This window comes from Oreochromis aureus, linkage group 2, assembly GCF_013358895.1.
Source record: "Oreochromis aureus strain Israel breed Guangdong linkage group 2, ZZ_aureus, whole genome shotgun sequence".
Classification (NCBI taxonomy): Eukaryota; Metazoa; Chordata; class Actinopteri; order Cichliformes; family Cichlidae; genus Oreochromis; species Oreochromis aureus.
The window spans coordinates 7,293,415-7,315,632 of NC_052943.1; the positions used below are offsets into that span (position 1 = coordinate 7,293,415).

Sequence of the window (22,218 nt, forward strand, 5' to 3'; positions counted from 1 at the left end):
AAGTGGCAGAAACAGTTACACTCGACACGTGCCATGCCAAACTGTCATGACAATATGGAATAATTGAGGTCACACTATGTGGCAGTGCTGGGGCGACATTACCCCCACCCACCTTTCCACTTCACTGGCTGAGTAGACAAGCTCTAGTCTTGTTAAATGATCATCATTAGCATTGCCCTTACAATTTCTACTCTGGGAACACGAAAAAAGAAAGACACTTGGACATATCCAAGTGATTCATCCGCATAATGTGCTCGATACATTTAGACATCTGTAGCTAGTGCATCCCAACTTTTCTATTCACTTAGTTCCATAGAATATATAGCTCAAATTTATAAAAGACAATACAACATAATAGAATAGAATACAACTTGTATAAAGTGCCTGCTGTATACAAGATAAACAAATGCATTAAATGGTGTTCAAATCAGCTCATAATTTCAACTGCTCCTCCAACAATTCTCATGGTTGAACAAACAAATGAAACAAGCAATAAATCACCTGCTGCGAATGTGTATAAAAGGCACAGTTTGAAAAGCTCAAAAACAGACCTAAACAGAACATTAAAAAAAGCTTATCAAAACAACTTTAATATAAACCAAGCTGACTTTGAAACAAAATGTAACAAAAAAACAAAACAAAAAACTGTGCTTTCTACACAACATACTAATTTTCATCATCTATCCAGCCCTTTTACATATAAAAATTATCAAGATAGATGAGGGTATTCAAATTACTTTTTTTTTAAAATTATTATTATTATCGCTTTAATATATTGTTGCAGCATGCCTCAGACAGATCATTTGTATATTACTACTGGGGTTGTACAACTTGTAATATGCCTAATTAAACAAACCTATACAAAACTTAATGAAAAAGATTAACAAAAGCATTTTTGTTTCATGGCCTAAGGGATGAGGAACACACTAGCACATAAATGCAAGCTCCAGAGTTTGATTCTTGGCCGCTGCCATTAGCACAGTTTAAGCTCAAAGCAACCCAAGTCGTACAACATAAAGTGTAGTATAACAACCCTACACTGAACAATTAATATATTAGTTAAATCCTTTGAACAAAACCTAAGATTCAAACCTTGAATTTTACTATAAGATGCTAGGAAATCGTTGAGTCAAAAGGAGTGCAGGAAAAATGGAGAAGGGGGGTAAACAAGTTGTAGCTAGAGGGTATGAAGAAACATAAGGGATGGGAGAGAGAATGAATGAGTTAGTAGTCTTTCCAACACCATGAGCTGTGAGTGTAAACCCATATGCTGTAATGGCTACATACTGTTTAATGACTTTCACTGCTTTATCTGCATTCAAAATTATCTAAAATTAAAAGCACACTGTGGACAATGACACATTATGCTTCTCATCTGTTGTTTTAATTTAGCCAAATGAGTGGTCATACACCCATCATGTCCACTTATTATCACCATGCTGATGAGTGGTGTTTCTCTGTAAATCTAACTTCTCAAGTCATACAGGGTAACATGACTGGCATGGATGAATCCAGTGAAGTAGAAAAGCCGTTTTGAAGCAAATCAGAGATGCTGCATGAGTGTCTTGAACCTTAAAATAAACTGAACATGTTGTGGATGGACAACAAGTGCAAACCATGACTGCAATTCTTGAGGATTGACAAGATAGAATAAGAGAAAATGACATTCAAACTTAGTTGACCTGCGATTGCTTATTTTGTCTGTCAATGTCCAATGAAAACAAATTTTGAGGCAAACTTGATCTGCAATCAAATAATTTTAAAAGCATTCACTGGTATGGTGCTTTTATGCTCTGAGCGCCCCGTGCCGAGTTGGATATCACATCATCTGGGGGCACGCGATAATTTGTGACACCCTAGCCGGTCATGCACAGTTTTGTAACCTGATGCTTGCGCCGTGGCCACCACAGCTGGGTCGAAGAGTGTACCCTCTTGTCGGTTTTTACTGCTACTTTAATGATATTCCAGTGCAGCAGCTCAGATATATATAGACATACACTGCGAGATGTTGCAGTAGTTTGAAAACATGAAACTTTGCAAAGTCTTAGCTCCCGGTTTTGACTTATTCCCCTCTTACATGACAGCATTTATGTGGCAGTATTGTCTGAGTGGTGACACCTATCATTCAGGAGAATATGGCAATGGATTTTGGCGGGCATAAATAAAGGTGACTGTGTAATGATGTTGCGGCGGTGAGCGAAGCGACCAATGTGGACAGTATACTAGCAGTTTTTTACGATTACATGGTTGCCCAACATCCAGCTTCAGAGTTGGTTGCTGTGATCTGTGCACAAGTTTTTTTTGTTTTGTTTTTGGGACAAAACAAAAACCAACAAATGGAAGCAGATTCGCATCTACATACAAAATATGTCACATTAATCCATTGATAAGACAGGAGCACTTGTGGAAACATTTTTCTTTTGAATGACAAAATCAACAGTTTTTGCCATTAAGGTATCTTTTTTTAATATTAGATACTTCCCCAAAGGCAAGTGAACTCTGAAAAAGGTTGTGCTCTTGGTCTTTATCTGTCCACTGAATCCCTAAAATTCTAAACAGATTTCACAGGCATGGCATGCAGGGCCAAGGCCAGGAATAAATATTACTTTTGGTTACAGACAGAATAGTAATTTTAGCATTTAATAAATCAGCAGGCTCAGTTCTCTGACATCCAGCAATGGGTGGGTGAAATAACTGCTGGTAATGGCTGAAAAAAATCAACTTCTCAACTTTGAGGCAAGCAACTAAAGCAGCTACCAATGAGAGCACAGGATACAGTTGATTGACATGACAAGGTAGTAAATATATTAGGGATCACCTAGGCAACCGGAGATTAGAATGTCCACTAATGACCAACCATCAGTGACCAAGCAAATAGTTTCCTGTGTGGATCGGGCTTAATTGTCTCTAGCTTGGTCATTATGCTCTGCAATAGCTAGTATTGTCATTTTTTCCTCATCCTTTCAATATGTGTATACACTTTCCTGGTTCTTAAGTCTTCTCTCCCGGCTGAATTTCAGAAACAAAATAACTATTCACACTAGAATCTGTTATTAGCCCAAGCTGAATCTGATCAGGTCGATACACCTGTCAATGTTCTCCTGTACCAACCCATTCTACTTGTTCTGTATTTTTATTTTTTCCCCTCCATCACATTTAATCTGTCTTAAGTGACTGATGGGAATGAAAGCCATGTAACTAGTACTTCAGTTTAAACAGTTGTTCACCACAACAAGAAATATTGAGTAAGACCAGGTTTCCCCAATTTTGTTTATATATTGAGTACTATACTTTATGACAGTAAGCAAGGTCAAGGATTAGCTATGTAATCACTTACATAAACCTAATTAATTGTCATTGACAGTTATGTGTTGGTATTGATGTGCCTGCAAGTGGAATCAATTACGTAAAGACAGTACATTACACTCACAAAGTCAAATATTAAGAGTTTACCTCAATCCATGCTAGAATGAATTGTGTTTGTAGTCCTAACCTTTGACCTTAGAAAATTGTTCTGCCTACAGTAAAGAAGATGGGAGGAGATAACATGACAAGAAAACAAAACTGAAAAGAGACTTACATTGCCCATATACTCAGACAGAAGGTCCTGGAGAGCCTGGCGCACAGAATTGCATTCGGCCACAATGCGCTCCCTGCGGTCATCACGTGTGCATGAAGAGTCAGCCATGAGGGCAGCACCACTGATGATGCTCTCAAGGCGCTCCTCCAGGGAAGGGCGGAAGCGCTCCTCACTGAACGCCAGGGGGTCCACAATGATTTGTTTCTGTAAAGAAAGGGTCAGAGGGAAAATTACACAGGGAGCAAAAAATGCACATAGTCATCATGGTACACTGATCTCTCCTTCACAAAGCCCAGAGTAACAAGAAAGGAAATGACTGAACTGACTGACTGAGAGGTCAGCTGGAAAACCAGAAGGGAGGAAAGTGCCATGTTGTCTTTTTTTTTGTCTCTCTACACCCCGAACAACAACTTCCTTTTTTTAAGCGCCTTTCAACAGCAGTGTTACAAAGTGCTTTCCACATGGCAAAGAATAAAACAGAAGTCTCCAACCAGTAAAGGTAAAGTTCATGGAATGTGTGTACTGATTAAATTCCTATATCTACACAAATTTACCACAACGCCAAATTCTATCCCGACTTTATGGCTTGAATAACAGCCACAAAAGTGTTTTTGCAGAACATTATGAGCTAGTAATATTTTTATGTAATGCTCTTATATCTGGCTGAAGACAGTGATTTTTGATTTACACCTGACACAAGTCCACTTCAATGGTTCCTGTTAAGGTTTTTACAGTTTAAAGTACTAAACCTTGGGGTAAAGAAAGACGCAGTCTCCAATTGAACAAATACAAACCAGCGAGTATATGCAAAGCTGCATATACTCGCTGAGCCAAGTTCAAATCTCTTTATCATGATCCAGTCTATAAGATGCTGAAATAAATTAATGCAAAATGAAAACAGAGCAGTTTCCAGCAGTAATACAATAAGAGGCCTGGTGTGACTGAGGCTTTTTATAGAGCTTGTCTGGAACTGTTGTTATCTGAGGGTATCCAGAAATTGTAATGAGACTGGCATTTCTAAGATTTTGGCAACAGGCGGTTATTTGTAAAATGGTCTGTAGTTCATGAAAATAGGGCTAAGTTTTGATTTTTCTTCTTCACTGACAGTCCACCCCCCTGCATTGTCTCTCAAACTCAAAGATGGTTTATTTTTGTTGTGGTGGAAGGGCAGCAGTATCAAAGGTAACGTTAAAGCCACAAAAGACAAAGCCCTGCATTAAACTTCAGAAACTGTAAAACATAAACACACCAAAGTAAAAGTACAATGGGAAACCGAAATCTTCAGGGTTAATTGATGATCAGGGACATAAAGTGAAAGTAACTTTTGCTGTCAATTTAAATACACTGCCTCAAGTTCAGCAAGTAGTAATGATGAAGTCTAATGTACATTCTCTCTCTCCAAAGCAACATGTCCTGGTTTAAAATGGGCCTACCACAAATGGAGAAGAAAATAAATACTCAGGAAAGTTAATTAGAACTTCTTCCAAGTTTACACTTTTTAAAAGGCAACACTTCACATAGTTAACACACTCTGCTAAAAAGCCATTAGGCTCCCACACAGAAAAGTAAAATGGCTTATATAAAAAACCTAATTTAGGGATAAAGAATTTCAGAAAATAAGTTGGCACTGCCAAGGAAAATTGTTTAAATGGTGTAATTTAAGGCATTTAAACCAGGCTGAGCCTGCACCTCCACTGATACAGTTCAACCCTGGGGTGGATATAGCTTTTGCAGGTACTTCATGGGGAAACCAAGTTACAAAATATAACCTAAATGTTGTTTCTAGCGTAATAAAAACAGTAACATTAGAGTTTGTGATTGAAAACCCGATTAATTTATCAGCTAAAGAATTGAACGCAGTAGCATCAAAATAGCAAGATTCACTTTACATAGCAGATGAACCTGAACATATGGTGACAACTTAAAACAACAGTTTTCTTAGTAAGGTTAAGAACAGCTGCAAGCTGCCTTGTTTTGAGTACTGTCTCTCCTTTCAAGTTCAAACCATGCAGCAACCATTTGTGCGTTACTGAAGGGAGCATAGTCATCCTGGAAGAAATCGCTTTCATCATAGTTGAAATGCTTTGTCTTTGGACAAAGATGACCACTCACAATTATTTTTTGCAGTGACTTTTTTCCACCATTTCATATACCTCATCTTAGAAATTGTATTAAATAAACACCTATTTGATGTTTTTTAACCTGAGATAAATTAAAGTAAAAGAAGACAGGGCTCCTCCAGTTAATTTTGTTTGGGCACTGCTCATTTTTCTTAATTTAAGCTTGATTATGTCCAAGTAAGGTTTTTTAATCCAACAGCAGTTGAAAAACAGTTTCCAACTGTTTTTAGGCATGTGCCATGTTTGCCTAAAAATATCTCAGAAAAGGGTGTGCCAAAGAAAGTTCCTTGACAAAGAAGAAAAGGAGCAGACTTAAAAAAAAAAAAAACCAAAAAAAAAAAAAACCTGCTGTGATATGTGCCTATAGACCCGTTTCCACAGGCTGTATTTTTTGCCTTCTCAGCATATATTTTCTATACAAGTCCAATGAACGTCAGCGCTGACAAAGTTCTTGGCGCAAAAGGGCCGTCAGCATAGTGATTTCTTTTTCCCCTCCTCACTGTGCTCACAGCAATCTTTGTTATAAATAGTTCAACTTTTGAAACACTGCTGCGCTCATCAATGTCACTTGCCTCTCAACCAAAGTCAAGCAGGTTTACAACATTAACACTGTAAATATTGATAAAGGACTAAACTGAAGAAGTAACCTAAAACTGGACATCATGGATACTTCCAGCGCAAAAAAGAAAGATATTCTTCAGGGGTGTCCAAACTTTTCCATGCAACTGTATACATTTTTCTCTTCTTTCAAGTGTTAGTTGGGTAGCATTTCTCTCTCATTTCAGTCTAAGAGGCGCTCCGGCAACCCACACTTTTTTTCCATATATCTGTAGGACAAGGGAGCCAACTTAAACGTCTCACTTCACATGGGTAAATCTGCTGAGAAAGGCTGCTGGTGATGACTGCGGAGGGTTAAGGTATCAATACGACATTTGTGGCAGTCTAAGACAGCCAACTTCCTCTGGGAGAAATGAACTCTACAATACTGCTGCAGATGCCCTATTGCTGAAAAATATTCAACAATTCAGCTGTTACAATCGTGGTTTATTAGGCAGCCCGCCCTCTATCACTGCCACCTCCAGCCCCCCTCCGTTCTGTCTCATCTGACCTCCTCTGCTTGCGTGTCATATCACCATGGCAACAGGCACACGAGAGAGACATGGAGGAGGAAAAAAGAGAGAGAGGGAGAGAGATGGCGGGGGTTGACTCATTTGCTAATTTTGCCTTGCACTTGAAAGTGGGCACCACAACTAGGTATTCTGGAAAAGGCCAGCATTTTAGTTTATTTAGAGTGTGTGTAATTACCTGTAAAATAATCACTGATGCAACAAATCCAAGGGCCTGTTTTGTCGCCTGATCAGTATTGATTAATCACTCAGAAATGATGCTGTTAGGCAGAAAAGCTTTCATACTAATAATTTCATTTTTTTTTATTCTAGAGTGAAAAAGAAATCTTTTAAACACAAAAAAGGGCTTGACGCAAGCCAACTATGATATCATCAAACTTTCTTTTCTTTCAGCCATCAGCCTACCCTTGCCCTAAAAATACACATTTGTTCAATGCACAAACAGCATTGTTTTATACTCCCAAGTGGGACTACTTTGGGAAGTAATGCTTAGCTGATGAAGGACGCTCAAAGAAGACGGTCTTACGTAACACATGTACTACCTTAAGTATACTTTTAGTCAAGTGTTTTGTTTTTTCCCCTATTCTAGCGGGTACCGAATCAAACTGAGAGCGCCTTGCCTTTTGGCTTAGTGTGTCCACCACCTCCACAAAAGAAAAGCAACAAATCCTTTGGAAATTGGAATTCGCTGGCTCCCTAACCATGAGGAAATTTTGAAAGCCTTTGATGGTTTTGTGCAGGGGTCATCTAATACATCAAGACACTAGCAGAAATATAGCAATCAGGGAATAGGATGCCACTGAAATTCAGTGGCCTATAGTCATGGCAGGCAAAATAAGCATTAACAACCAAGCAAGTCGATCCTGAGTTACTTCTCTCAACTTTCAGGTGAGCATTTCAAACAACTACCCTTCAACAGGAGTTAAGGTTAGTGCTGACATAAGAGGGTGAAGTAAATACATTAGAGGGTTACCTAGCAGTGTTAGCAACTGCGTGTAACCAATTTGCTAGTTATAGGACCCAAAACAAAATAAATAAACTGCAAAAAGACAAAAAAAGACAAAAAAAAAAAAAAACTGTAACAAAACCACTTAAGGGCCTTCTGAAACCAATTCTTCACTAATAAAAAAAAAAAAACAGTATCACATCACACATAAGATTGCGCACGAACAAAAAAACAAATAAATAAAAACCTGATTATTAGCCTGCTGAGTGTGGTTGACATTGGCAGCGCAAACAGCAGGAGCCTTCTTTTCCCGCATGTTAGTGTGGGTTCACATTTCTCCACTGACAACCACACCAGACTACACCCTACATACAGCCATTCATTTTCTATATCAAAGTACTGCAGAAACATGCTGGTTCACATGGCTGTCTTTCAGCTTCCTCGTTTAAATCTGCCCCGACAGAAAGTGCACAAGGGGGGGCACTGCAGCCTGGCGCATGGCATAAAATCTCAGAAACAACAATTAACTGGTGTTGCACATTTAAAAAAATAAATAAAAAAAGTTGTTTAATCAAAGATGTACATCTTTGTTGGTACGAATGCTTAACTGTCAAATTGCCGAGTAATTTCAGAGAGATACAAATCAGTATCTCCCACCTCTAGATGAATAAATAGGTGCTTTGGCCATTACCAAATCAATTTTAGAAAGCGAATTTTGTTTAGCAAATGCAGTTAACTCGAGTTTCATTTACTGAGGAAGAAGCACTGCTTTCTTTTACTAATGGCAACACAGACTCATTACCTTTGCATGCAGATCTTGCTTATGCGCAGTCACCCCTCCCACAGGTCACATTCTAGGCCGGGAATAACTGTGCAAGCAACTCCCAAATCTCCCATGTCAACCAGCAGAAATACCATCGTCTGCAATAACTATGAGTAATTAAACAATGCATCATACAGCCACTGGCAAATAAAACATGAGCATGCGAATTGCATCAATCACACGAATACACAGTGTCTCAGTATGAGCAACACATCAAGACACTGCTACTTGCGAAATGACTTAATAACCAATACAAGATGAATAATTCATTGAGCAAAAGAGAGGACAACAGAAACCTGTACTTCTGTGGAGCATAATTTGTCTCCGTGGATTTGTTGAATGTCTCTGGACTTTATCTTAAGATGAAAAATCTCTTGTAAACAATAAGTTACTTTGCAAGTGTGAAAGAATAAGTGACAATGGAAAAGAAATCAGGTTAATCATCTCTGCATTTATCACCCCAGGCAGCATTAAGTTGATTAGCTTTCTGTGTTTTCCAGCTGTTATCCTGATGTTGTTTCATATAAATATTATGAGTATATTATCACACGTTTCATATACCTTTCAAGTTCATTTTTCTTAAGCAATACATTTTTAAAAGCCTGACCCAACACACATCCTCACAGGTACAAAATAGTTTTCCATTTAAAATTTTATTTTATGTGACAATAATGTGAAGCTCTAAAGACTAACCGGGCTGCTTTCGTGGTTAAATTTGACTGATGCAGTGTCACTACCTCTGCACTGTAATGTTGCTGTTGGCAACTTGTTTCAATAAATACACACTTCAGATTAGGCAGTGTGTCATCAGTGACAGTAGCTCATTGGAAAAGGACAGAAGATGACCTTCATTTTGTTAGCACTACATGTTGCTGCCTGCAAACTGCAATAACTGATTTATTTTATTTATTTATGTCCTATATCGTTAGAAATATAGCAAATTTCCATTGAATTTTGTGATACAGCTTTGAGGCTATATCCCCACCCCCTCTCCCTCCCCCTCCTTATGTGTTCATAAAGACGGACTAATCTATGTCCTTCAAAGAATGGAGTAGTAGTGAGTCAAGCATGTGCCTAAAAGCCATGTCTCAAGTTTGTCTATGTACCTCACTAACTTCAGGGGGTTTTGGTCATTTCATGATTCAGTTTGGTTAGTTCTATATACTAGGCATTCTGACCCAAGTCCAATGTTTCATACTAGTCAGGCCTTTGTTGTTAGACTTAGGAAAAATGTCATTTTAAATGTCATGTTTTTCTAGATTAAGCAGATACCTGGAAGTGTGACAAGACAGGTTGTGACTTGTAAGCCACTTATTTGACTTACATCAAAATTGTTGAGGGCATCGGCAAGCTCTCCACCCCCTCCTGACTGACTGAGTGCAGAATCTCCAGTGGGAGTGGCCTGGGCAGCATTGGAGATGCCGGACACTGCAGACTGCAGCTGCTTGTAGATCAGGTCACGGTTGGCCTTGTACGCTGCCACGTCAGGATGCTGCAGGCAGGCACGGGATGCTGTGTACAGCAATGGGATGTTCCTCTGTAGCACCCCACGGGCAGCAGCCATTTGGTCCTTGTGCTGAACGTCCTTTAGTTCCTAGAATTAAGAAGAATTAAATAAGAAAGAGACCAGAAAGATCAAAAATAATAAAAATGTTAAACTTTGAGGAGGACCAGCTACGGGAGGTAGTGTGGTAACATACTTTATATTCAAAATGGACTTGTCATGCCCTTACAAAGACACTAAGTGTAGCAGTTTATTCTAGATGACCCAGATTTTTTTCCGTCCCTTGCGGAAATACAGTCATAATCAGGTCAATATAATGTGCCTTTGCGATTTAATACATCACTATTCAGACCATAGCATTGTATTGCAATTACAGATTCACAGGAGGAGGAGGAGGAGATAGTGATCACTACCCCAGTTAAAAAAAAAAAGTAATTTTCTCTCAAAACTATTAGCAGTTAGATGACTCGATGGCCAAGAGGGGGCACATACTACTGGGCAACAATTCCCAACACAGTGAGTCCACTATTCAAATTCCAGCATACTGGGACATCGGCAAAAGGTCACAACCCACTTCCTCTCCTCCATCAGCGAAGTCACATAAATGTCCAAAAACAAATTTCAACACATTACACCATTAAAAAAAAAATGTTATAGTATGATGTACCAACTAGCTTTAGATAATAAATGTCCTGGAGTTGGAGGGCAATTGACATTTTGGTCTGTTTGACCTTCATTTTCAATTGCAAACAACGTTTCACTTTTATATTATATTCACAGCCCTATGACAGCTGGAATAGACTCCAGTGACCCTGAACTGAATAAGGGGAATAAAATTGACGGATGGATGATTTGGGTGTGTACAATATGGAGAAATAACAACACTCACTCATTGATGCTAAAATCTAAATTTTGAAGTTTGGAGACAAGCTAGTAACTGATTTTTTATTTTTTATTTTTTTTTTTTTTAAAAGCCTTCTCTAATCATATATATAGATATTAGGGGTGCAACGATACTCGTATAGATATTGAACCGTTCGATACAGTGCTTTCGGTTCGGTACGCATGTGTATCGAACAATACAACATTTTTAATTTATTTTATCAACTTTTCTTCTGACGATGCTGTCTGTGTTGAGAGCTCAGTGGATCTGCGTTCGACTACTCCACCTAGGCTGCACTGTCGAGCGCAGATCCACTGAGCGCAGCGCAAGCTAGCAAGACAGAAGCTAAGCTCACTGCAACATGGCAAATTGAGCCTCCCCCGCCCGCATTCAGGTCTGGCCTTTGGAACTATTTAGGTCTTCATGTGAAGTATGACCATGAAGGTAAGCGCGTCATGGACAAAAGTAAAACAGTATGTCGGATGTGCCACGCAATGCTCAATTACATGGGTGGGAACTACTGCGTTAGCGCAGTTTGCCCGTCCAGCCCCACGCACGGGTCGATCCGCGGTAGCTCGTTAACGGAGATTTGCCGTGTTGTGGTGTTAACGTCATTTCAGATTAACGCTGACAGCACTAGTGGGAACACAATGAATATGACTGCACATTTACGCCGACATCATCCTAGTGCAAAGACAAGTGGAAGCAGACAAAAACAACAAGCACGCATGCTACAAACTTTACCCGAGTCATTTAGACAGCCGTTAGCACATGATTCTCCTCATGGGGACCTGATAGGTTTAATATGCTGCTGAGAATATACCCCAGAAGAAGCGTATAGTATAGCTTTTATTTTGGAAAGAGCCATTTCTCTGTAATAAACTCTCTTTTCCAAAGATGAGGGATTTCTCCATCAGATAGATTTATTTTTTTATTACTTTGTTGTTTCAGCAACATTAAATTTAAAAACTGTACTTTTGAGTTAAAATATATATTTATAATTTTAATAAATGACAAATTAAAGAAGCATGAACATTTTTTTGTATTGAAAAAACAGAACCGTGACACCAAAGTATCGAACCGAACCGTGAATTTTGTGTATCGTTGCACTCCTAATAGATATATAGCCCTGCTATAATCATTTTAAAAACACAAATCACTCCGATACTTGCACACTAATTAGAAAGCTGAATTTGATCTCCTGGATTTGCACAAAAATATTATGAAGTGGCATAGCCTAGAAAAGCTCCTTACTATTGTCTACCACCTACACCAAAGTTAATTAAAAACAGGTCAAGATAAGATGCTCTGTCGCATTTATGATTTTTTTTCCCCTTCAGCCTGCTTCACTGCAACCTTTAATAAAAAGATTGTTCACAATTGGTGAATCTAATTCCCAAGCTAAATTTTGACTTTTATAGTCACTTGTCACTGTGATGTTTGGAGCATGTTTTTGGTTACAAGTTACAAGCCAAAACCTACTGAAGTCACTCAAAAATTTCCAACCCTGTTCAAGCTATAATACAGATTCTGTAACTCTGCTCTTGTCTATCACTTTTTTCAATTACCTGCTGTCTCTTGGCAGCCATGGCATTCAGCTTGTCCACTTCTGGTTTCAAGGCCTTGTATTGGATTCCCAAATCCTGTTCTGTACCTGCGTTGCGCACTTTGGCCAGACTGTCCTCCACCTGAGCCACACAGATAGAAAGAGTTGCTGCAATACTGAAGACAGTAATTGAAACACAAGCAGTACTTGACTGAATTAGCAGTTTGCACAACATTAAGTGTTAACTTAGATTAGTAATGTCTATGCTTGCTTTTAAAATCCAAGTATGAGTTAGGATTGATCAATTAAGACATCAAGCTCTCCCCAAAAGTTTGAGAGAACGCAAGATTTCAATTTGCACTTGAATGAAGAGGTTGAGGCAATTACTGACAAATAGAAATATTAATTCAAACTGATTCTACCAACTCTGCATTCACTTCATTGTTAGTTACACTTTAATTAGAATTATCAATGTATATTATGCATGAGAATTCAACATCTCACCAGTTTAAGTTGCACGAGAAGTTTGTAGACATCAGACATGTCTGCCAGCACCAACAAGTGTGTAACTGCTGACAGGAGGGCCCTGGCTGCACGAACCATATTGCCTCTCTTCATAGATGAACAGGGGTCTTCTGCAAATTCTCCAGAGGCCTGACGCATTGACTCACCTTCAGGTAGAGAAACAAAGCAAAAAAAAGAAAAAAGAAAATCAGCTCCAAATCCAAGATTTAAACGGAAGCCTTACATGAAAACCTGTTCAAAACATTTTTTACAAGCATTTGTCCAAAAGCAACCATTTTAAACCATTATGACCTTTTCTTTCTGAACCCCCAGGCATCTGTGACTGGGAAAGAGTTTTCCCATCTTTCACAGTAACAAAAAGAGAAAAATAAATAAATAAATAAAAGAAAACATGCTACTGAGCTGTTAACATGGATATCACATTTATTATGGGAAAAATAATGAGTATTATTTGGGACAATATTGTATTTTATTTTTTTATTTGTGCTTAAAATGTAGTCACTTTTACAATTCTTAATAGAATTATAAAGTTATAAGAAAAAAATATTTTTTAAAAACTGAAATGGACAACGGCAGCTCATCCAGTGAAGAGTTAGGCCCTGACTAGCGATTATAAAGTCTGTCTTGCATGGGCAACTGCCAAGTCTCTACCGGCCTGTATTCACTGCAGGATGTCTGCAGGTGCAGAAGGGTGCAAAGGGAGCCACAGACAGCAGCGGACTAGTGAGCCCCATGAGACTTGCACAACAACCATACGGTGAATGACAGAGAGAAGAAGCCAACAGCCAACTGTCATCTGCTACTGCAAGCAGACCAGGTGAGAGACCCTGAGCAATCCAGAGAAAAGACAGCTGTAGACAACTGATAATCCTTCTAAGGATTCAACTACATAAATGTCCCGAGTTCTGCTTCCTCTAAATGGATACTGTTGACCGAAGGTTCTCCTTTAGTCAGCAGATGAGCTCAAACTTTTAGGAAGGGGGAAAAGTGCACCACTGTGTTTAAAACAAGAAAAGCATAGCAAAAATGAAAGCAGAAGAGTAACCACTGTATACCAATTATTTTGTTTTCATAAAATGCCGGAAGCCCATATGACAACCGAGATGAAAATCTGATTACTTGCCCAGCCCTACCTGGCACATGCCTCACGAAGGCAGTGATTTAGAGATATGAGACACACATTCGTACACAGCAAGCCATGTATCACAAAATCTGCATAAAATGCTTTTCAGTGCAATGAATCACTTTTTTGTTGTTCATTAAAAGACAAATAAATAAGAAAAAAAATACAATCAGTAATAGTAGTAATTGCCTACAGGGAGTGACCAATGACTGAACACATTTTGTTTTGGAAATCTTCATCCAAGACATAGGCATGTGTCAGCGTTTCTGGTTATACATGGATAAAAACACACACACACACACACACACACACACACACAGGTCAAAACCACAACAAAAGGCTCGGTGTCTGCTCTGTCCAGCACCATGCTTTGTTCTACATTGGATGGGCCTGCACAGTTGACTGGGCACATAAATAGATTCTGTAGTCATGAACAAAGCAGGAAATCAGTAGTTTACTTCAGTGGAGACACGTTTAACCTCAAACTCTGAGAAAGACCGTAAAACCACTATGGTTGCCCCAGAAATGCACAGCCACAAAAAACAAAAACAAAAACAAACAAAAAAAACCTGTTGTGTCTACTTTTCTAGTATGTGGTACAGCTTTATAGAAACTGGAGAGGAGATATGACAAGCAGAATGAATAAATTTCTTTGGCCAGTGTGGTGTGAAATAAAGATGAATGAAAATTAATTTAGCTGTTAATGTTTGCCTTCAGTTATTAGCATCTTGCAAAATACTTCACATATCTCAACCCGATAGCAGCTCTATTTTTGGGGGGGGACAGTGAAATAAAGAAGTGCTAATACAGAAGCTATTTTCCTAGCTTGCCTGATGCATGCTGCAACTGACTGACTAGTTCTGGACAGTATCTATACTGTGGTGTACATTATTGCATGGAAGCTATAAAATTATTTATACAAAATGTAAATAAAGGCCATTAATACACTGTCACACATTTTACTATAAAATGAAACATAAAGGCAGTTAAAATGACTAATTTCACTCACCATCTTCTATCATTTCACTGTTCAAAGAAATTAACACAAACAAATAAGCAGAAATGGACGGATTTGACACTTTGGGATCCAACGTGTCCCTTCTAGCTTGTGAAGGAAGATGGAGCGTTGGAAGCAAAGCAGCTTGGCTGCTGTGTTCACACTAGATCTATGCTGCCAAAATACTGCTTTGTGGTTTGTTCAGAAAACCAGTTTTAAAGTTTATATAAGCACTACAACGTCAAACAGACAAGCAAATAGACTTCATCCCAGAAATGATACATTTTTTACTGTATGTGGCAAGTGTAGAACGCTTCAGTCATTCAAAGGCGCATGCATCTCAACGGACAACACTGCTGTAACCATCTGTGAGCCAGAGGTGGCTGTGGCTTTAGCAGCACCACATCAGCAGCAACTGTCATATCATAAACTACTGTACTGGCTTCAAAACAAAACTACAGTTACAATAACTCAGTCTCCAACAGACCACCAATAGTTCAACAGATTCATTAAATAATAACTGCAGATCTAAAATAAAGCAATATTACAAATACCTAAGAAAAGTGAGTTATAAAGAAATTGAAATCTCAGATTAACACAAAGATGTAAATGTTGCCTGGGACATTTACTGAGACACTACTTGCTACCAATAATAAAAAACTTTTTTAAAATTAAATTTAACAAAAACAACCATTTCTCTTGTAACTTTACAGTAAAGAGAGCATTTTCAAAATGCACATTTGGACTTTTTCTTCCTACTTCAGTGAAGCATTGTTTACTTAACTAAAAGTTGCACCACAAAAGGTAAAAACACAACACTCACGCAGATTCTGCCCATTTTAGTCTGACAGAGCAAAAGCAGTTTGTGCAAATGATCGACAACACAAACCTCAAACACAGTCCGCTACCCTTAGGCTCTTACTCCCCCCTGTGAACAAAATCAATAAGGCCATTTTCAGGGGGCAGATAGTGATCAGTGCTCCTTTAATAAACTTCCATTTGTCTAATGCTCACCTGCGGCCCACCAAGTGCATGATGAAATGATTAAAATGTATATCACACAGTAAGGTTCCAAAACAGCAGGACAACAAAGACACTGAGAGGGAAGGGCAACAGAGAAGGAACAAGGACAAGAGCAGACAGAAAGGACTGAGTAAACAAAAAGTCTTTAAAAGGGAGAGGAGGGCATACTGCAAAGGTTCCACAAAACATTACGTCGAGGACACTGATTTAATAGACACTGAGAGGATCACAAAAGGCAACAGAGGATTTAAAAGGAACAAGGACAAAGATGGCAGAGTGCATGAAAAGGATGCCACTGAGTAAACAAAAGAAGTCTTTAAAAGGAGAGCAGTTGTCAACAATGGCGGCATAGTTAGTTTTAATATTACTCTTATTATTTTTCTGGGTCACAAAATAAACGTTTAACATATTTTCAACAACCAATTGAATCATTCAATATAATCGGTGACAGAGTTTTAGCTGCAACAACCACTATTTTTTATTATTATTATGTCAATGATTTCTTTGTTTTTCCTTTTAAACAGCTGGTAATCCACAGCTGGGTAGAAAATGCTTTCTGAATCCAGGGTGGTTTTACCCTACTCAATGGCTATATTATCAGTCTAGGCACGCTCCACTGAGCAGCATGGCATAGCTGACAGCCAGGCCTAGGCACCAGCTAACAACAGTCACTGAATTCCAGCCCAGTGACAGCTTACCACAACTACAGTAACATTCCTGGGCACTGAGCACAGCACAGGCTATCTAGCAACATGTCTTCTACCTCCCAACTACTCAGAGCTGAGCTTGAGCAGGGGACATCCAACTCAGTGGGCATCTGGGGGGGGGGGAGACAGCGCTACAAAGATGTCACTTCAGAAGGTGATAACAGCCACCCTCCAGTCATAGCTCCCTGGTCTCAATGGTCTCCTAGCGTGTCAAAAGACGGATATGATATACGGAAAAAGAGAGAGTCAATGAGACTTGCTGTGTGGTTGTTAAGATGATGGAACCTGCTATCGCAAGACAAATTGTAATTGCATTGGCTGGTGATTTTTATGGTGGATTCCTGTCTTGAGACTTGTGGAAGTCATGAAATTGAATTTGAAATGGACTGTGCGTGGGAGGCCTCCCACCAGGCAGGTGGATATAGCCATTTAAATAAATTTGACATCACTGGTGACATCTGCAAACTTTTTTCCTTCTCTGGTCTCCGTGGCAACAACTAAAAAGGGAAGCATTCTGATTAAAAAGCGGGAACAACAGTGCACAGCTCATGTGTCACTTCTGCCACATGAGTTTGTATACCACTAATCACCCCAGTAAGATGACTAATTCCACAGAATAACAGACATCTCTCCACCAACACAAGCCTCCTCGTATCACTTTTGACGTTATCTGCAATATCAGGGTTTATTCTAAAAAAACACTCCCAGAAACTTTTTGGCCTTAGATAAAAGGAAAATGATCAGGGCTGTGATTTTGAAGTTTTTCCAAGCTAAAATGCATTTTGTTTATCAAACAGTCACAAACCACAGGAAGTGTATCGACCTCTGTTAAGGCTGCTAACACAGACTCTTTGGCTATGTGAATCAATCAGACTTGTATACAGAGTCAAATCCAAAGACCTATTCTGAGCCAGGAAAAATCTTGAATACCGCCAACTTTGGGTACAAATAAACCTTACAGACTTGTAAGCAGATCCAGGTGTAGGTGCAAACTTGTGCCCTGTGTTGGTTTTAATAGTGGGCTGTTAAAGGGTACAGAAACCTTCCTCAACCCACCATGCTAATCACAAAACCACAGTTCCCCAGAGATGAGCGCAATAATGTAGGCCCCAGATAATGTGTGTGATATCACTTCAATGTTAGAAGAAATATTATAAAACTTTAGATCGACATCAATCTTTTTGATGTTAAGCATAACATAAATTCTCTAAATTTTCTATCATACAAAACAAAACCTTTTTTTTTTTACCACTGTTGATATTTGGCAATCAGTACAGAACGTGCAATTACATGTTACACCCTAATTTCTATACATTTTATGATTTCTGGCCAACACAAGATTTAAACTGGAATTTAGTTCTTCATGTGAGTACTACATAGTTTATAGTAGACTCCTCAGTAAGGATTTTTAAAAGCCAAGAATACCCCACACACTACCCAAAATTAAGTTCTGAACATTAAGAAACACAAGTAAAATAATACTGATTTGATGTTATGCAAACCTCTATAATATAACCACATCTTTGTATCCTTCTATAACAAAAACAAAGGACAAGAAACGGGAGGTAGCACAGAAAATACAACACTGAATATGGTGAGGTTGATTCTCAAGTTCAGATAACTGGGGAGTATCCTAACACTGCGCTAAGAGAACACAAAGGCTTCTCTGGAAAAGTGGTTACATTTGATCCCCACAGAAGGTAAGGCAATGACACCATCTAGCATGAAATGAATCTGAACCATGTGCATGCTTAAACTGAAAGTCTATTAATGGCCTCATTGAAAAACCCATTTCTAAAAGAAATCTATCAGACTCAAACCACATTCTTATTTCAAGGATTTCTGCTGGAGCAGATGATGTATACATAGCTTATGGTTTATTTTTCATCCGTCCTTTCTTAAGAGGCACTCTGTACAAGCATGAAACCACACTGCTGCAATACGTATTTTCAATATACCTTGCTTGCGGACATCTTCCACAGCAGCAGTCAGCTCATCCTTGAGGAACTGACTTTCCTTTGCAATCTTTTCGCCTTTCTCAAGGAAGTTCTCGGTAGCAGTCTCCACTGATGCAGCCAAAACATGGGCCTTCTTGGAGCGCCCCTTCCTCTTGTTAGATGGTCCTTTATTGCTGGTGTTTACCAAAGTGGTGACCTATGGCAAAGATTCATTAGGATATTATATACCTACCTACAGTTAATAAATAGTGATAAGTCTAAAAAACAGACAACATATGACACTGCCAGGCAAAATACCACAGTATTAAAATGGTGAAATGCAAGAATGAACCACAGAAATAAATCATATTTTTTTACTTTGCTGTTTTGTGAAATAAGATGTGTAAGGTGCCTCCTTTTAATAATATTAATACTTGTTGTATTACCTGTGTGACCAGAGGCTCCAGCAGCCTTTCCACTGCCAGAGTACGGATCTCCAGGCTCTTCGGGTCCCATTTAAAGTTGATGTTTGGTGCGGTGTTGCTAGTCATGATGTCTAGTTTACTGTTATTTTTTGTTTTCTTTTTTTTTTTAAAAAAGGTCAAAGAGAAAAAAATGAAACAAATGACAAATTAATTCTTCTGAAGCAGAAAATGTAGACTACAGAAAAAATGGACATCTCTGTCCTTTGATTAACTGAATATTTGCTTCCCTGAATGACTTAAAAGTTATAATTTTTCTTCATAAATCAAGATTTCTTTCAGATTATCAGACTAGTGTCTAGAACTCGGTGCATTAAAGAAATTATTAAAGTCCTTGTTAGAGCCGGCAGTGCTCCATTGCTTTCAGAATGAATGCCAACGGCAGAGCACAGCAACACAGTGGCCCAATTTCAATTTCTCTTTTCAGGCAGTGGCTGCGACTCCATTGATTAGCTATCAAACATGGAGGGGCAGGGATAATCAGGATGGCCCGAGGGCTGAGGGGCTTCAACTGAAAAGTTGGTCAGCTGTATTATGTGAGGAATTACAACACTAGCTATTAGCCTACATTACCAACAAAAATACAAAAATATTAAGAGAGGAACATGGTAACCATGGCTGTCTAATTTTATACTGAATCGTTATATATTAGGCGAGCCATTTTCAGTTCTCCTGTATTATTAACCACTTTTCTTCTTTCCAATATACACAGAGTTTCTACCCATGAGTTAACACGCAGTGAAACTGATAATGTTGGGCAGTGTTTTGAAAAAAAATTCTGTAAAGGTTGTTTGACGAAACGTCTGTTTGTCCACACAACATGACGCATTTCCACTGAAAGCAACGTGAAATGCTAGTCATGACACGAAGGGCCAGCGTGGGAGAAACTGCGTTCACCTCCTCTGCATGGGCGTGGTACATGTCGCAAAGTGATATCTACAAATCTCTGCAAATGAAATCGAAACAGTCTAGCAGGCTTGAGACCACTGATTGTTTATGTACGTGACTTGGGCAAAAACAATATTAATGGTTTAAAACCCTCAAACTAAGCCATATGTAGGTACTAATAAGTGTATATACTGTATCCAAACAGGAAAAATCCCGTAACAAAAAAGAAACATGTTAACACTTGCTGAGAAGCACTAGGGTGGGTCAAACACCTGGTGTGCTAACATTAGCTCAACTTCCACCTGTTGCTAAAACTACCTAAACAAACGTTGGTTTTACCCCGTCAAAAAGCGTCAAACGAGAATATACAAAGCAGAAAATACTCATGTACACATTTAACACCCAATAACGGTACATCTCGGTCATTTTCGATACTTTATTAACCGCGGGCTACAGGTAACATTAAAACCAGCTTAGCTTAGCGTAATGCAGGTTACCTGCTGTAACACGGAGCTCTCCAAACACAGCGATGAGCTAAAGCTAATGCTAAGCGACAAACAACTGTTAGCCTGCTTTCTGCGGCAAACTTTACCGCCTCAACAGACGGTACAAATAACTAGTCCACTCATTTTTTTTAAGTATTCACTGTACATAAAGTAAGAAAGACTCGTTATATACTCACCGACAACAGTCCGTTAGACAAAGTGAAGTTTAAAAGTTCAAAATGGAGGAATGGGAATTGCGGAATTCCTTGCGTCAAAAGTTTTCCTCCCGTTTCCTCGCTTAGTTTAACTGCGCCGCTCACTCACGATAAACACCTAAGTTTTCCTCCCTCCGCCCGACGGCTATACAGAAAAGTATCACAAGCGCCCCAGCAAGTCAGCTGAAAAGTTTCGGTTAGGAGAATTTCAATGGAGTAACGTATTACCCAACAATAGATACGGTAAAAGGAGGAGGAGGGGGGCGCTGGGCGGTGACCAAGTTCCTGAACTTCCAGGCAGTGGGGAAGGGAGGCCACGGGCCACAACAAGTCCGTAAAACCAAGAGGTGTTTTGGGCGTGGTGCTCGCTGTGTATGTCCATATATGGATTAATTACTGCTTCCATAAAGGCAGGAGTAGGGAAGCGCTATTTAAACTGTTGGGCTACAGAACAGGCTTCTGACCGAGGAAGGAAAATAAACTGAAAGTAGTCATTATGAAGGAATCTGATTTTCAAATATGACATTTGATTAGAGGGGATTTTCAGACGTGACATTTTATTGTAATAGTTTTTGTTTTGTTTTTTCTGCCAGAATTTCTTCGAGATGCAATCATAACGGCTAAACTAGAAAGCCAGGAAAAGATTTACTCTTCTTAAGTCTGTCACAACAGAAAAAAATAATCATTAAAAAAAACCGTGAAATTCTCTTTGAGCAAATCAGTTCATAATCTCGTATTATTGTTAACTCATGTATTGGACCTTTGTCTCCTGTCTTTACTTTCCTCTCTGCACTGCACCACTCAATGACAGCAATGAGTTGATGTCGATAACAAACTCCAAGGTTTAAGGTTATTACCACAGGCAGTGGCTCTTTTGTCTGATGCTTATTTTCTTACTCTGTCTCTCTGTGTGCGTCGCTAGCAGAATGTAAAACAGAGCCTTTTCAAACTGAAACCATCTTTTTGTGAAGTATCACAGGCCGTGCAAAACTCATCAGAATTGTGCAAACTCTACTTTTTCCTTATTTACTGTATTTCTATTTATCTTAGCACATATTTCATAAAACATAAATATGCAGAACTAGAGGGGTGAATCAAAACTTTTGCACATCACAGTACCTTCTGCTAACTTGCTGATTATCTTCCATTCAGCTCCTTTCATTTTTAATGTTAACTAAATTTAGAGCGGCTAGATTTGTTTTAAACTAAAATTATGTTTATCTTTTGTTTATGCTCATGGGTTTTACATGTTAGCAACTCTGTATAACAGAATCCCCTAGGGAAAGCCAGCTGATGTGGCATCAGGT

General features: G+C 38.9%; 1 protein-coding gene across 2 annotated transcripts in view; it reads right to left on the minus strand.

Annotated features, from left to right (window-relative positions):
• The window catches only part of ctnna1 (catenin (cadherin-associated protein), alpha 1), a 72,971-nt gene extending 51,747 nt beyond the window's left edge, over positions 1-21,224 (minus strand). Inside the window, exons 1-7 of one of the 2 annotated variants that reach the window (XM_031745255.2) lie at positions 20,894-21,222; positions 19,288-19,422; positions 18,863-19,058; positions 13,034-13,200; positions 12,552-12,671; positions 9,921-10,190; positions 3,581-3,784 (exon numbers count right to left, since the gene is read on the minus strand). In XM_031745255.2, the coding sequence (XP_031601115.1) occupies positions 3,581-3,784; positions 9,921-10,190; positions 12,552-12,671; positions 13,034-13,200; positions 18,863-19,058; positions 19,288-19,392 (1,062 nt within the window). In that variant the 5' untranslated portion in view covers positions 19,393-19,422; positions 20,894-21,222. Of the gene's footprint in view, positions 1-3,580; positions 3,785-9,920; positions 10,191-12,551; positions 12,672-13,033; positions 13,201-18,862; positions 19,059-19,287; positions 19,423-20,893 lie in introns of both variants that reach the window. The other variant, XM_031745256.2, reaches the window with a different exon arrangement.
• Positions 21,225-22,218: the final 994 nt, after the last annotated feature.